The 15,183-nt window shown below is 45.3% G+C and overlaps 1 protein-coding gene across 2 annotated transcripts in view; it reads right to left on the bottom strand.

Annotated features, from left to right (window-relative positions):
- Positions 1 to 12,501, bottom strand: part of SLC31A2 (solute carrier family 31 member 2) — a 543,264-nt gene extending 530,763 nt beyond the window's left edge. Inside the window, exons 1-4 of one of the 2 annotated variants that reach the window (XR_013834860.1) lie at positions 12,324 to 12,501; positions 5,216 to 5,282; positions 2,323 to 2,515; positions 1,568 to 2,083 (exon numbers count right to left, since the gene is read on the bottom strand). Coding sequence is in view for 1 of the 2 variants with exons in the window: in XM_079962275.1 (XP_079818401.1) it covers positions 1,915 to 2,083; positions 2,323 to 2,515; positions 5,216 to 5,282; positions 12,324 to 12,332 (438 nt within the window). In the remaining variant the exon portion in view is untranslated. Of the gene's footprint in view, positions 1 to 40; positions 2,084 to 2,322; positions 2,516 to 5,215; positions 5,283 to 12,323 lie in introns of those variants that run through there. The other variant, XM_079962275.1, reaches the window with a different exon arrangement.
- Positions 12,502 to 15,183: the final 2,682 nt, after the last annotated feature.

Raw genomic sequence — 15,183 nt, 5'->3', positions numbered from 1 at the left:
TAATTTGAAGACCATAAAGAAACTTCTGAAATCTGATGAATTAAGTAAAATATTTTATTTGACATTGATTTTTGCATCAGATTTCATAGCACATTCATTTTTAATTTAGCCACACAAACATTTTTCCTTGGTTTAGCATCTGGAGCCATAATGGTGCCCTCTAGTTGTGCTGGACAACAGTGCCCATAATCTCTGATCACTGATCATGTTGACGGGGGTCAATGGGAGTTGCAGACCAACAATATCCAGAAGGCACCATATAGGCTATCCTTGCTAAACACCCTGTGTACATTTTCCTCCAAACACAGTATTCCAGGTGTGGTCTGACCAAAGCAGAATTAAGTGGTACTGTTACCATGACCTGACTATATATAAGGCAGATCTCTGTCCTCCAAGCATTGACCAGACCCAGTCCTGCAAGGTATTAGTGAGGCTAACATTTGATTCCCCCCTCTTTACAGCCTCACCATGTGGTGGTGAGTCCCTTATGTTAATTATGCAGAGTCTTCCCTTTTGTGCCCTGAATCCAAAATCCCCACCCCCAGAAAAATAAAAGACTGTAAGAGCTCTATTGGTCAAAACCAAAGGCTTTACATATAGTCTGGCAGCCTGTTCTCACAGTGGACAAAAGAAGAGCAGCTGGGTCAGACCAGTGGCCCAAATACTCTGGCCTCCTGTTCTGACAGTGGCCAACCAGACACTTCCATTGGAAGCCCTTAAGCAGAACCCAAACACCAGAGTCCTGTCCTTTCCTGTGGGTTCCAGCAACTGGGATTCAGAAGCATACTGCCTGTGACTGTGGCAGTGGGCAACCAGTTGCTTATGGGAATCCTTTAAGCAGGGTTTGTGCTGAATAGCTTTCCCCCATTAATGATCCTCAGCAACTGGGATTCAGAGGCGTGTTGGAGAGGTAGGACCTAGTCATCACAACTGGCAGCCACCTGTAACATTATCCTCTGTGAATTTGTCCAGCTGCCATTTATTGCTGCCCAAGTTGATGGCTATAGCAGTAATGCATCCCATAGCTTACTTACTTATGTGCTGTGTGAAGAAGCACTTCCCTCCTGAATACTAGAGTCTCCCACCATTCTGAGTTATTGGATGGCCCCAGTTCTACGTTTATGAGAAGTGTGGGGGGGACACACTTCTCCTAATCCCCTTTCTTCCCATTATGTATAATTTTATATATCTCCACCATTGCCCTCCTACACTAAAAAGCCCGCAAGAGAATGCAACCATTCAGCATGTGCTTTGAATGAAGTTGGCATGGGTTCCACCCTCTCAGAGGACAGAGCGTAGCAGGGTTGGTAAAGTTGCCCCCCCCCAACCTCACTTTCAAGAGTTCTGCCAGTCAGAGTGGACAGTGCAAGGCTTAGCTGACTACAGTGGTACCTCGGGTTAAGAACTTAATTCGTTCCGAAGGTCCGTTCTTAACCTGAGGTACCACTTTAGCTAATGAGGCCTCCCGCTGCCGCCGCACGATTTCTGTTCTCATCCTGAAGCAAAGTTCTTAACCCAAGGTACTATTTCTGGGTTAGCGGAGTCTGTAACCTGAAGCGTCTGTAACCTGAAGCGTCTGTAACCCAAGGTACCACTGTTACACTTCCTGAGGTTAGAAAGCAAAACATCTCAGTTCTAGCTACTGAGCATTTGTTCCAAGGCACTTAGTAAAGGCAGTTACAAATAAATTCCAGTGAAAGGACAAAAAGTCATTCTCAAAAAGGTAGAAGGTTTAAATGCCCAGCCTGTGGAAGTCAGAGGATGGGGAGCAGGGGAAAGGATCTTGGAACTACAACAGGGTGACTCCTCTTTACCCAGTTCAGTATCCAAGCACCACAGATCTGTTCCCAAGGCAGGAGTCTCCAGTTAATCGGCACTGTTAAAAACCATCTTCCAGCGCTGATGCCAGTGCTGCTATCTGGGACTGAGCAGTGGGTATGCTATGTAGTAGCCAATGGCAGAGCCCGCAATCACTCCCAGGAAGATCCACGTGTTGTAAGACATCACCGCCAGCATCACCAGGTAACCGAGGACCACTTGGACCACATGGAGCAGGGTCTGGACGACATGCCATGAAAACCAACTTTTCCAAAAGGAAAGAGAAACAAATGTCAGGGCTTATCTACACTTAACTTTCCTCCATGCTTTCCAGGCACAGTCTGCACTTTAAAGCTCTGTGTCTGAATGCATTTTCCCCGCCCCCGCCCCTCCAGAGCTTTCCCCATGAGAAAACCCACCCTTTAAAGCGGAATCAGAGCAAATGTCAATACAGGTTTTCTGCAGATTGCTGTTTGCTTCCCCACCCCACCCCATTTTTTTTACTTCTTTGGGGAGCTGCTTAGCTGTTCCAGGCCCGTGTTAATAGATGCCCTTTCTGGCTCTCTCAAGGTCTCCTGGCTGATGCTGGAGGCAATGGATGGTGGCATTGTGTACTGAAGCACTTTCGCCTTGCCAACTTTTATGAATTCGTACAACACGGCAAGCAGCATGATCACCAGTACTGAGAGCACCATCCCTGTTGGGTAAAAAAACAGATTTATGGTTGGAGATGGGATGGGTGGGTGGGTGTAAAAATGTATTTGTACACAACTATTCCCAAACCTGTGTGTAACTACATACTGTATAATTCAACTGCAGGATTCCACTTCCTGCAAACCTTATCTCTGGGGTTTTTTTTTTAAGAGTGCAAGTTTCTAGCCCATATGTGTGTTAAGATAAGCTTATTTCTGGGAGGGGGAAATCGAGGACAATTCATTTTATATGCACTTTTAGCACTCTGTGGCACAGCTGAAATATTAAAATGCAATAAAGATAATGGTGTACTGATAATACGCTGATAATACAACTATTAAGAGGCAAGCATGGCAATGATATCCAAAACAGTTACATCAGACCTGCTCATATCAAAAGAGCATTCATTATTATAAATACCCTCTTTATCATAGAATCATAGAGTTGGAAGAGACCACAAGGGCCATCGAGTCCAACCCCCTGCCAAGCAGGAAACACCATCAGAGCACTCCTGACATATGGTTGTCAAGCCTCTGCTTAAAGACCTCCAAAGAAGGAGACTCCACCACACTCCTTGGCAGCAAATTCCACTGTCAAACAGCTCTTACTGTCAGGAAGTTCTTCCTAATGTTTAGGTGGAAACTTCTTTCTTGTAGTTTGGATCCATTGCTCCGTGTCCGCTTCTCTGGAGCAGCAGAAAACAACCTTTCTCCCTCCTCTATCAAAACAACAATAAGCTGCAGGAGGCTCAGTCAGACTTCCAGAGTGAGAGGAAATGAAGGAGATTCAGGTGGCAACCCTCCACTCACTTTTCTAGGAATAAGACCTATAGAACTCAGTGGGACTTAATCCCAGATGTAGACATGTGTAGGATTACAGTGTCAAATTTTCAAGAAGCAACTGGAGCATTCCTTTTGCTAACCATCTTTCAAACGTTTTTACATACCTGTTTTTAATCAACAATTTTAAGGTTCTATTTTATATTTTGTAAATGATTCTAATAGTAATAATAATAATAATAATAATAATAATAAAGCTGGCTTTGACTGCCAAACCCCGCTGGTCTCCATTATGAGATTTTTCCCTAACACTGCTTATATTAATTCCCACAAGCTACCACACCACTGCTATGGGTTGTTGGTTTTTTCACTGCTCATCTATAGGGAGCTATTTTTTATCTCAATAAACCTACCAGAGCCTCAACAATTATATCCTTGTCCAAGAGGCATGTGCTCTGTGTGTGTGTTCATGTAAATTACATAATTCACTCATGTGCTTGTGTCCATCCTCCCTTAAACTCTGTGTCTGTATGCTTTTTAGCTGTTTTTTAACTGTTGTGCATAAAAGCAGGGGAGGGTCCTTAAACTTTTATTTGGGGATGTAGGGCGAAGGTTGAGTCTCTTCCAGACCTATTCTACCTTTCACATATATCCAATGATCCCTGATTTAGCATCCAGATGTTCTTGCACAAAGTCCAGCATGGTCCGTAGTAAGGAATTGTGGGACTTGTAGTTCGGCATAATTTGGAAAGCAGCTTGAGGAAGTTCTCCTTAACCACCTTCTCTGCCCCTGAAGGGAGCTGCAGTTCTCACAGGCTCCCCATTCTTTTACCACACCATGAATGACGGAGACGAGACTGGAGAGTAAGCTATCTTATACCGAGTCGCACCAATGGTCCATGTAGTTAGGTAATGTCTCTCCCAGCTCTACCTGGAGATGCTGAGGATTGAACCCATAACCTCCTACATGCAAAGCAGATGCTCTGCCACTGAGCCACAGCTGATATATTATGGACAACTGGTCTTCTATGGGCTTTTCCACACTTACCTTTCCACTGCTCTTTCCATGCACAGCAGAGTATTAAAACTCAGTGTCCAAGTGCCTCCCCTTTTTTTGCTCCAGAGCTTTCCCTACAAAGCCCCAATCTTTATAAGCAAACAGCAATTGCCTTTTGCTCCAATTGAGCACTAAAGAGTAGGTTTTTGCAGGGAAAGCTCCAGGGCAAAGAAAGGGTGCTCAGACACAAGAATTTTAAAGTGCAAGCCTGTGTCTGGAAAGAGTAGGGAAAAACTAAGTACCGTATTTTTCGCCCTATAGGACGCACTTTTTCCCTTCCAAAAATGAAGGGGAAATGTGTGTGCGTCCTATGGGGTGAATGCAGGCTTTTGCTGAAGCCTGGGGAGCGAGAGGGGTCGGTGCTGGGCTCCCGCTGCTTGTGGAGAGTTGCCTGCATACTGAAGTGTGTCCAGGCTTCGCGGACCTCTCCGCAAGCAGCGGGAACCCAGCGCTGGGCTCCCACGGCTTGCAGAGAGCTGCCTGTTTGGGGGCTGGGGTTGGGGGAAGCTCGGGCTTCCCCAGCCCCGCGCCTGGGGGGGAAATAAATTTTTTCCCCTTTATTTCCTCCCCAAAAAACTAGGTGCGCCTTATGGGACGGTGCGTCCTATAGGGCGAAAAATACAGTACAGTATGGATAAATCCTGTGTTAGTTTGTTTGACTTCTTCTTTCTTGGCCCTCAAAACTATTACGAAGCCAAGCATTCTAGGGAGTCAGTTGCCTAGGGAAGCCTTATGCATGGCACAGAGCAAGCTTTGTCATCTTTGTTTCTGAGGCTAAGGTTTCATATAATCTTCCCTCATCCTCAAGGACCTTTCTTGTTTGCCTCAGCAGCTCATATTTACTTAAGAGATAAGGCTGTTTTCTTACCTGCTGGGGTGTGCGTTTTCCAGAAGTCAAAAAGAAGGACCACTTTGTCCGAGAAATAGAAAAACATCTGTAGAGGATGGATGGGAAGGAGGAAGAATTAGCAAAGAGGAAACACTGGCAAGGTTTCTGGGACTAGCTATGGACCAAGGGTGGGTGAATCTGCCAATCTCAGTTTCTCCTCTTTCCAATTCAATCCACTAATTTCTCCTTTACCTCCAGAATTAGGGGTCAATGAATCTGTCAATTTCAGTTTCTCACTTATCCGGTCTTAATTTCAGTTCTCCACAATTCCACGTCAGCATGCAATTCTTTTTTAAGTGCTCGTGATAATTCACCAACATGTTAGTGCAAACTTCTCCTGATACACATTTTTTGCATATTATTTTCACACACACACATTTATGCACAATTTACTCTAGTATATGTAAAGTAGCCCCACTAGGTTCCTGGTTGATAGGCCAGTTTAATAAGCCAGAGCCCCAAATCTAATTACCTAAATCCAGGGCAGGCTTATGCAAGATCTTGAACAGTCTCCACTAATCTGGTGCCCTGCCAACATCCCATCAGCCCCAGCAAGCACGACTGTTCATTGCTGGGACTGATGGAGGTATAGTTGAACAGATCTGGAAGGAACCAGGTTGACGCAAATTGATCCACTGGGACTGGTAGGGCAGAAAGCAAGGAGCCCAAGAGGAGGTAGTGCCAGGGCCAATGAGAGGTGGTGCCCACTGATTCTAGTGCTTCCCCTACCCTCCTCCTTGCTGAGTCCTACAAGGGCAACACCAGGACTAAAAGTTCATTCAGGCGTGAGGAACAGTGTGTAAGTTCTCCTGTCCCATTTTCTGATCTTCCTTTCAAACTGCAGTAGTACCTGTTGTGTTATCGGGGGGGGGGGGGGGGTGGAGTGGGGTGTTGACTGATATACCAGCATGCCATGTTAAATTTAATTCACACCAGTGGGAACAGTGTGGAACGACATCTAACATAATTGGACAGTGTTGCCACACCCCAACTTTTCCCCTGTGAAAATGGCAGGAAAGAACTGCATGCCAGGTTGCTGCCCCAAATCTTGTCACTTCCCCACACTTCCCTCTACACCACATGTATAAACCGCCATCTTGACTGCTGGACCCAATCTTGGTCTCACCTGCACCATTTGCCGGAGCCTGTCTTCACATGCAGGGCAAGACCCTCACTCACTGAGGGTTTGAGACCCAGCAGCTACCCTTGCCTGGTTTAGCCGGCCAGAGGAAGCCATCCCCAGGGTGTGCCCACTGTTGCATGCTGTCAGCTTCCATCAGAGGTACTGCCCCTCCCCTAACAACACCCCAGAATTGCCCCCTCTACACACACAAGAACGTGTGATAAGGGCTTGCATCCTATATTTATTGAGAGTATTTGCACCCTGCTGTTCAGCCAGAAAGGCTCCCAGAGCAGCTTACACACAATCAAAACAAGGCAGTTCTTACCCACAAGGCTTACACCCACAAGGGAAAAGGGAAGGGAAGGAAGAGGAAAAACAAAACTCAGGTGCAAGTTTCTAAATCATTGTTCCTATATTGACCAAGAGGGGCAGGAGGTGCCTGGTGGAGCGGGGCCTCTGACAAAGTTGATTAAATGAGCCCTGCTTCCCATTGCTCCTGGTCTGGTGGAATGGCAGCTGAGGTGAGAGGAGGCCTGATGGACTTGGCCTGTCATAGCAGAGCTGATGGAGTGACATCTGCTTCCCAGCTCTCCCATGGCTCTATAGTCATTCACTATTTTACTCTACTGAGGTGTGTCTGGTGCAGATAGGAGCTAGAGCTAAAGACATTTTAGGGTTAGGAGCTTGGTGGAATAATAATAATAATAATAATTTATTTGTACCCCGCCCATCTGCCTGGGTTTCCCCAGCCGCTCTGGGCAGCTTCCAACAAAGATTTAAAAATACATTAAAATGTCACACATTAAAAACTTCCCTGAACAGGGCTGCCTTAAGATATCTTCTAAATGTCAGGTAATTGTTTATCTCTTTGACATCTGATGGGAGGGCGTTCCACAGGGCGGGTGCCACTACCGAGAAGGCCCTCTTCCTGGTTCCCTGTAGCTTTGCTTCTCACAGCGAGGGAACCACCAGAAGGTCCTCGGCACTGGATCTCAGTGTCCGGGCAGAACGATGTGGGGTGGAGACGCTCCTTCAGGTATACTGGGCCAAGGCCGTTTAGGGCTTTAAAGGTCAGCACCAACACTTTGAATTGTGCTCAGAAATGTAGTGGGAGCCAATGTAGGCTCTGAATCCAGAAGCTCCTAGTTTGATCCCTGGAATCTCCAGATGACCAGTCAGTCACAGAGCTTGTGTGTGTATGTCTCTCTCTATGTATATGTAATTTACCACAGGTGTCAGGGCGACTCAGCCAGTAACATAGGCTTTATTTGACAACCTGTACCACTGGTTTGATTCTGTACAAGGAAGTTCTTTATCATGTGCCATTTTCATCATCCCAACCTATGATTATCTGTCATCTTATTCCAAGTAATTGTTGGGTCTCTGTTTTGCTTATTAATGTGAAAGCTCTATTACAGTATGGTCAAAAACAGGGTCAGCGTCTTTGCAAATCCCTCATTAACAGGGTCAGTGAATTCCGGTCAGCACCAGTTTCTTGGTGCCAAATTCCACACCTGTGTCGGATCTTCGAACAGAAATTGTTCACTTCAAGCTGAATCTCTCTTGAAACATGCAAAACTGAGAATGTGAAAGGAGAACCAAAACTGTATTATGCAAAAGCTGATTTCCTAAGAGGCAGATTCTCATGGTCAGTCGCAAAAGCCTATGGAGTGCATGGAGTATTTGGGTCCCATCCCTGCCCAAGTTCTGGAGAGCCACTGCCAGCCAGAGAAGAAAATAGGTTAGATCAGTGTTCTTCAACCTTAGGTCCCCAGATGTCCCTGGACTCCAGCTCCCATAACCCTTGACCACTAAGCTTGCTGGCTGGGGGTAGATGGGGTCCAAAAACATTTATAATAATAATAATTTATTATTTCTACTCCACCCATCTGGCTGGATTTAGAGGGCTACAGGCTCCCCACCCTTGCATAATTTATTATTATCAATAACTATGATTGTGTTCTATCACATTCTTCCTCCCATAGGAGTCCAGGGCAGTTCACATCATTAAAAAAGTATATTCACAATAATTAAAGCATTCAAAACTACATCTCTTAAAAGCCACTTTGAGGCAATTTCTCAATATGTGGGGCGTAATTTTTAAAATAAATTAAAACAAACCTATCTTCTTTGCATACAGAAGGCCCCAGGCGCAAACCCTGTCTTCTCCAGGTAGCACTGGAAAAACTCCTGTCTGAAACCCAGGGGAGTTGCTGCTTGCCAGTGTCAACAATACTGAGCTTTTTAATGCTCAACCTAAAGCAATAAGTTGAACATACACTGTCTGCCAAATAAACTCCAATGGGAGTTGAGGAAATTCACACAAGACTGGGCATGTCTAGGTGTGATGTCGCAATTATTGGGTTGCTGTGAATGAAAGAGATGGAGGCGGAAACAGAACCAGGACTATTTCTTTCATTGCAAAAGAGCTTGGGAAGAAAGCTGTGGTTTCTAGTCAGTGGGATAATGGGGTAAACACTTCTAGCAGATCACATGAAGGGAGAACAGAGAACTGGAGAATTTCCTATGTTTCACTAATTCCTGAGGAACATAGGAAGCTGCCAGACCACTGCTCTACCTAGTTCAGTATTGTCCACAGCAGTGTTTACCAACCTTGGGTCTCCAGTTGTTTTGGGACTACAGTTCCCATCATACCTGATCACTGGTCTTGCTAGCTAAGGATGACAGGTGTTGTAGTCCAATAACAGCTTGGGACCCAAGGTTGAGGAACACTAGACTACACTGACTGGCAGTGATTCTCCAGGCTTTCAAGGTCTCTCCCAGCCCTGCCTAGAGACACTCAGAATTGAACCAAGGGTTAGTGTGCATGAGAATCAGATCTACGTTCTCTTCTGGTCAGTGAGGGGTATGGCCTGAACAGAGAACTCACAGCTGAGGAAGGAGTATGGCCTAGGGTGAGTCCCAAAGGTCCGATAAAGAACACTGGAGGGAGACACTTGGCCCTTGGGGCTGTTTTCTCCCTTCCCTGGCATATTTACAAAGATACCCAAAGTCTTGTTTGCCCTGTGATTCTCAGATGAAGGTGGTATAGAAATTTAATTAAGAAGAAGAAGAAGTCAGGCATGTGAACTGAATCAGATTTCTCCATCCATCTCTAAAATGAATATAGTGGGACTTCTCATAAAATAAGAATAGCAGTCTCTCACATTGAAATCATGGGGAATTAAAAGGACTTTGCTTTGACTGGCTTGTTCTCATAGTGTTTACGCTGGGGACTACAATAAACATCAGAGTCCTCTTCCATAGGAAGTTGCATCAGCCTGTTGCAGCAAATGCAAAAGAATGTGACTGGCCTATTGAGACCTACTTCCAAGTATGCATGCACAGGATCGCTCTACTGAGGTGGGACAGTTTGGCACATACTCAAGTAGGACTTCCTGAGTAAACAGGCAGGTAGTCAGGATGCGGAAGCAGTTCTGTCTAACCTAATTTCAAGGAACCAAAGAACAGCTTCTGGTTATACTGGGAAAGCCCACTGAGGAAGCATGACATGAGTCACCCGACTGCCTTTTTCATGCACACACATACATGTTGCATTATCTTAATTATCAAAATACTTATTTAAAAGCCATTAGAGAAAATGGGAAGGAAGGGGGATGGGATTGCAACAAGAAAATTCAGAGCCTTGTCAAGTTACATCAGATTCACCTCCAAACCCAGTAGTGGCTGGTGCCCTCTGGGAGACAACTTTTCTTCAATTGCTGGCCTTCAGAATGACTAGGAAATACCTGGATGCAGTGGTGATTGGTGCCCATTGAGGCAGATGGTGCCATAGTGAACGAGAGGCAGAGACAACTCATTCTAGTTTGGCCCCTGCCCTCCTTCCTGTTGATTCTACAAGGGCAACACTGAAACCAAGGAGGAAGCTGACTGGCATGCCCTAGACTGACTGTAAGTAGGAAGGCTGGCTGAGGTTGGTGGAACAGGGCTCCACTTGTCCCAATGGACCAGCCCCCACTCTCCAGCTCTCTCCTGTCCTCCGCTTGCCTTTTGGGAAGACAATAGGATTGGCTTGGATTGAAACTCAGGTTGCAAATCCACACACACCAGTCCAAGGCTATTTCACATTGACGAAGGCTCTTCTGTTCCTGCTGCCCATTTACCTGGTGATAATCCAGTTTAGGCTTGTCCGGTTGGGCACTGCCCCATCAACCCCAACTGCTCCTGCCTGTCTGCCCTTTTACTTGCAACCAGTTCAGGGGGTGGCCCTGCCTGCCAGCTTAGTCTCAAGTGTAGCCCTTGTAGAAGCCAGAAGGGAGAAGGATGGGCAGGGGACTAGACCAGAATTAGTTGGCTCTGCCTCTCACTGGTTCTGGCTCCACTAGTCTGAATGAGCACCAGCAGTTGTCTGTCTTGTGCTGACCTCTGAAGCAGGAAACCCATCTATCTGGGCAGGGGGTTATGGGGGTGGGAGAGGAATGAAAGTCTGTGCGGGGACATTTTACACCTATAGCCATACCAATTAGGTCTCAGGCACAATTTAGCAAGGACCTTTCAAACCCTAGCTTGGGGCCAAGATACTTGGGGGATCACCTCCTCCTGTACTATCCTGTCCTCTCCCAAAAATCAGGAGGAGATAAGTGTCAGACCTAGGACAGAGGCATGGCTGGTGGCAACAAAGGTGGCACTGTAAGGGAGGATTTGAGGGCAGATGCCGGCAGCCCCACTCAGCAACACAAGTAGGAGAGCATCTGGGCTCTCCCATTACATTCTGAAGTAAGTGAAATAATACACATCTCCATCTAAAGAGGGTCACCCTTGTAAAACCATAGCAAATTCAGGGTGATTAGGCATGCCTGTGCAACAACCCAATCCAGCCCACCCCACCCCAATCATTTTCATAGTCTTCTATATACTATGAAGTTAGAGTCTTCTGAGCTGCCTGCATGGTGCATAGCCACTGGGAGAGCTGGACCAAAATCTTCTTTATACCGTAAATCTAAAGTTTGTATTCATGCACTCTGGACCCAAGATATATCTCCCCAACCAAACTCAATGATTAAGTGTCTGTAAGGCAAGAGAATAGCTGCAGCTCAATGGTATTGCATCTGCTTAGATTACAGGGGTCAGCAAACTTTTTCAGCAGGGGGCCGGTCCACTGTCCCTCAGACCTTGTGGAGGGCCAGACTATATTTATTTTTAGGGCGGATGAACAAATTCCTATGCCCCACAAATAACCCAGAGATGAATTTTAAATAAAAGGACTCATTCTACTCATGTAAAAACACGCTGGTTCCCGGATCGTCCGCAGGCTGGATTGAGAAGGTGATTGGGCTGCATCCGGCCCCCGGGCCTTAGGTTGCCTACCCATGGCTTAGATTAGGTCCCAGATTCAGTCCCTGCCATCTCTAGGTAAGAATGGAAACAGTCCTTTTCTGATGCCCTGACGAGCAGCTGCCAGTCAGTGTGTGTAAACAATAGTGAGCTAGATGAGCAATGGTTTGACTCTGCGTGAGGCAGCTTCCGATGAAACTCGCCAGACGGTAAGAGATGTACATCAATTTCTCTTTAAAAGGAAAGTCATCCCCAAATCTCTCTCTCCACCACCCGCCCCCAATTAGGGACAAAATAAGGCTCATTGTTTTTCAAGGAACCCAACAAAACACTAGTGTGTTCCTGATAAACAGGCAACAGATGGAGACGCTGACTCGCCCAGCGTGCGAATTAAGATCGCGATCGAAATTTCATTACGACGCTTTTAAAAGAGCTAAATAAAGAGCTACTTTCTGGGCACAGTTACGTTATAGTAAAGTAGTTGTCCGGCATTTGTTTATAAAAATTGGATCAGCATCGATCTCAGCACGAATGAAAGCAACACGAGCCGGGGAGAATTTGTCCACAAACTTTTGTTTTTTTAAAAAAACAAGCTCCGCATTTTTAATTTGCTTCCAATTAAATAAGTAAATTAAATAGACACCGTCTACAATTTTGAAACAGACTTGCCTGCATCATCTTGCTGCAGTATTTTCTTCACCTCTTCGTTTTTTCCTCCGGCAGAAGCAGCAGGCGAGTTGCCGTCTGCGCGCAATTAAGTTCGTTCCACTCGATCAGGTTCCGCCTAGATTCAATGCCTCGGTAAAAGATAATGAATTTAGTGAGGAGTCACGTGGGCCACGGCGCGCAGCATCCTGGGAATTGTAGTCTTTTATTCTGGGTTTATTTATTTGCACTCCCGTCTTCCTCCCCAGCCCAGAACAAATACTATTTTACGATTTAGACAAGCGGCACATTGCAAAACCTTGATTGACTGCATGCATCGCTTTGTGCTTACTCTAGAGTAAATAGAGAGTAGGAGTTAAGATCACACCCATATTTAAGTAGCTCTTCAGGCCGATTGCAATAATACTGCGAATAATAAATGTAAATCTAGGAAAGAAAGGGTCGGGTAGTCCTAAAGCTCTTTGCAACGATACCGTTTACCTCGGTGCATAGTTGTGGTTCCCTATTTTTAAAGGAGGGAGAGAGGGAGAGTTTGGACACTTTCAAACTACACCTCCCAGAATGCTTTGCTCGGCAAGCCCGGATGCAACAGCTGTAACAGCTGGTAGGGACGCTCAGTGAAGCACTTCCATTCCTGCAATAGCAGAGGGCCTCCTTGCGATTATCTTATTCTGCTAGGCATAATATTAGTTCTATATTTATTTTATCTTATCATTTATAAGCCGCCTTTTAGGCTAGCTACCGTCACAAGGCTCCAGACATGCACCCCTCGAATAACAAACATTTCAGTATCATCCTATTATGCCATCTTAAGCATAATCAAAATCAAATACCAGAAACAAAACCACCATACTAATTAATCTATCTTTCTATTTACAACCAGTAATCTTTTAAATCCTTATAGCCAATTAAAACAAAAAACTACAGGATCTCACCAACTTTTTATTATTATTATTTAAAAAGGGTGAGTCTTAAGCACATAAGACAAGCATGTTGGATCTTGTCAGTGACCCATAATCCAGCATCCTGTTCCGTAGCTGAACAGATGAAAAAGACTCAGTTACACACACACACACACACACACACAGCATTATCTTGATGTCTGCCCTCTGGTTCTCACCATATACGTAAGCTTAACCACACATACCTTATCCCAGATTTTAGTTATCCATTCTCTCAAGAATGGTGTTCTTACCTCCTCCCCAATATGACAATAATAATTCTGGCACAAGGGTGCCAACTTGAAAAAAAATATTGTGGGGGCCCAGGTAAGCCCCTCCCTGCATAATCAATCACATGACACAGTGCACACACACCATCTGAATGGGTACGCCCACCAACTTTGTGGGGGCCTGATGCCCACAAGTATTTTATTGTGTGTGCCGAAGCCCTCGTGCCCCTAGGAGTTGGTTCCTAGGTTCTGGCAGCAGTTAATAGATGTTGATTAATTCCCTGTCCTCTGTTAGTACAATTTTCTTTAACATATCAAAAGAGGAGAATTAAAGGGTCCCTGGGTAAAGTATAACCAGTTATCACAGTACATTCTTTGTTTTCCATCACTATACCTTCCAATAATTTTCTGGCATGAACCCCAAATTTCTCAGCATTTGCAGCTTTACACCTCCAGCAGGTACCACCGGCAGTTGGGTCTATTAGGCTAAGACATTAGGTTCCTGCCATTGGTTAATTTGGCAGCCGCCTCATCTCCTGACCCTCTCTGTCTCTCTGCCGCTTAGATTCATTCCTCTGCAAGAGGATACAGATGCAGGAGGCCCCTTGCAGCTTTGAGGCTCAGTCTTTGCTGCAGACTGCAGCTGAAACCACCTGATGATGCCTTTAGAAAAGGGAGATGGAAGAAAACACAGGAGGGTTCCGCATTTTTCCTTGGCAGCCAGAAGCAGGTTGTTTGGGAGCAATGATTTTAAAATTACTTTAAAAGCAGATTTTCCAGTAGCACGAACTCTGCATCAGACTCCACACACCACAAAAGGAAAAGCCAAACAAATACAAAATGTGCCCTGCTCCTTCCTTACACCCTGAATCCGTGGTGGGTTTCTCCATAGGGAGCTTGTAGTACACCAGGGATTCATCCATCTATCCGCCTTAGTTCAGTAACAGGTGCAAAACCAGTAGTATTTTAGGAGTGTTTACTTTGATGTGATGAAGCGTTACCTGACTGAAAGGGGAAGAAGAGGAGGTTCCAGCCAGAAAGAAGAAAGTGATTTAATATGGCCTGGGGAGTTTAAGAATGGGAGAAAACTGAGCACATTTTCCCTTTACATAATTTGTGTGTACACTCTGTGTCTGCAGTAGCCTGTAGTTAGTAGTTAAGGTGCTTAATAAATGCCTACACCTATGTATTTGATTTTCGTCCACCCCAATTTTTCAAACCACACATCAGCTTTCCAACTTCATGATGGCCCCACTCCCGTCCACTTTTTGTATCCAACTGCACAACAAACAAACAAACAAACAAACAAACAAACAAACGAGTCACACTTTTTTCTGTGTATAAAAGAGTTGGAAGGAAAGGATACGGTAATCTATTCCAAACCCCTGCAATGCAGGAATTTTTTGCCCAACTGGGGCTTGAACAACCATTAGATAAAGTCCCATAATCTACCAACCGAGTTATTCTTTGAGGCCTCAGCTGAGCTGTGTTTGCAGATTGTCAGTCATGGACAACCCTTTGGTAGGGAAAGAGAAAGGGGCTAATACAGAACTCTAATCAGTGCTAGGAATGGGAGACCTCTTTGGCTGGGACTGCCCTTTACGTTTCATTTTTATACACGAAGGTCTGTACTTGTGTCCAGAGATGTCTGTGGCTTTTGTAAGGACAGATTGCTTTCAGCATGATACATTT

The sequence above is a fragment of the Podarcis cretensis genome, assembly GCF_951804945.1.
Source record: "Podarcis cretensis genome assembly, chromosome: Z".
Lineage (NCBI taxonomy): Eukaryota > Metazoa > Chordata > Lepidosauria > Squamata > Lacertidae > Podarcis > Podarcis cretensis.
Note: the sequence above shows the minus strand (reverse complement) of the source record. Positions and strands in the feature narration are given on the sequence as shown.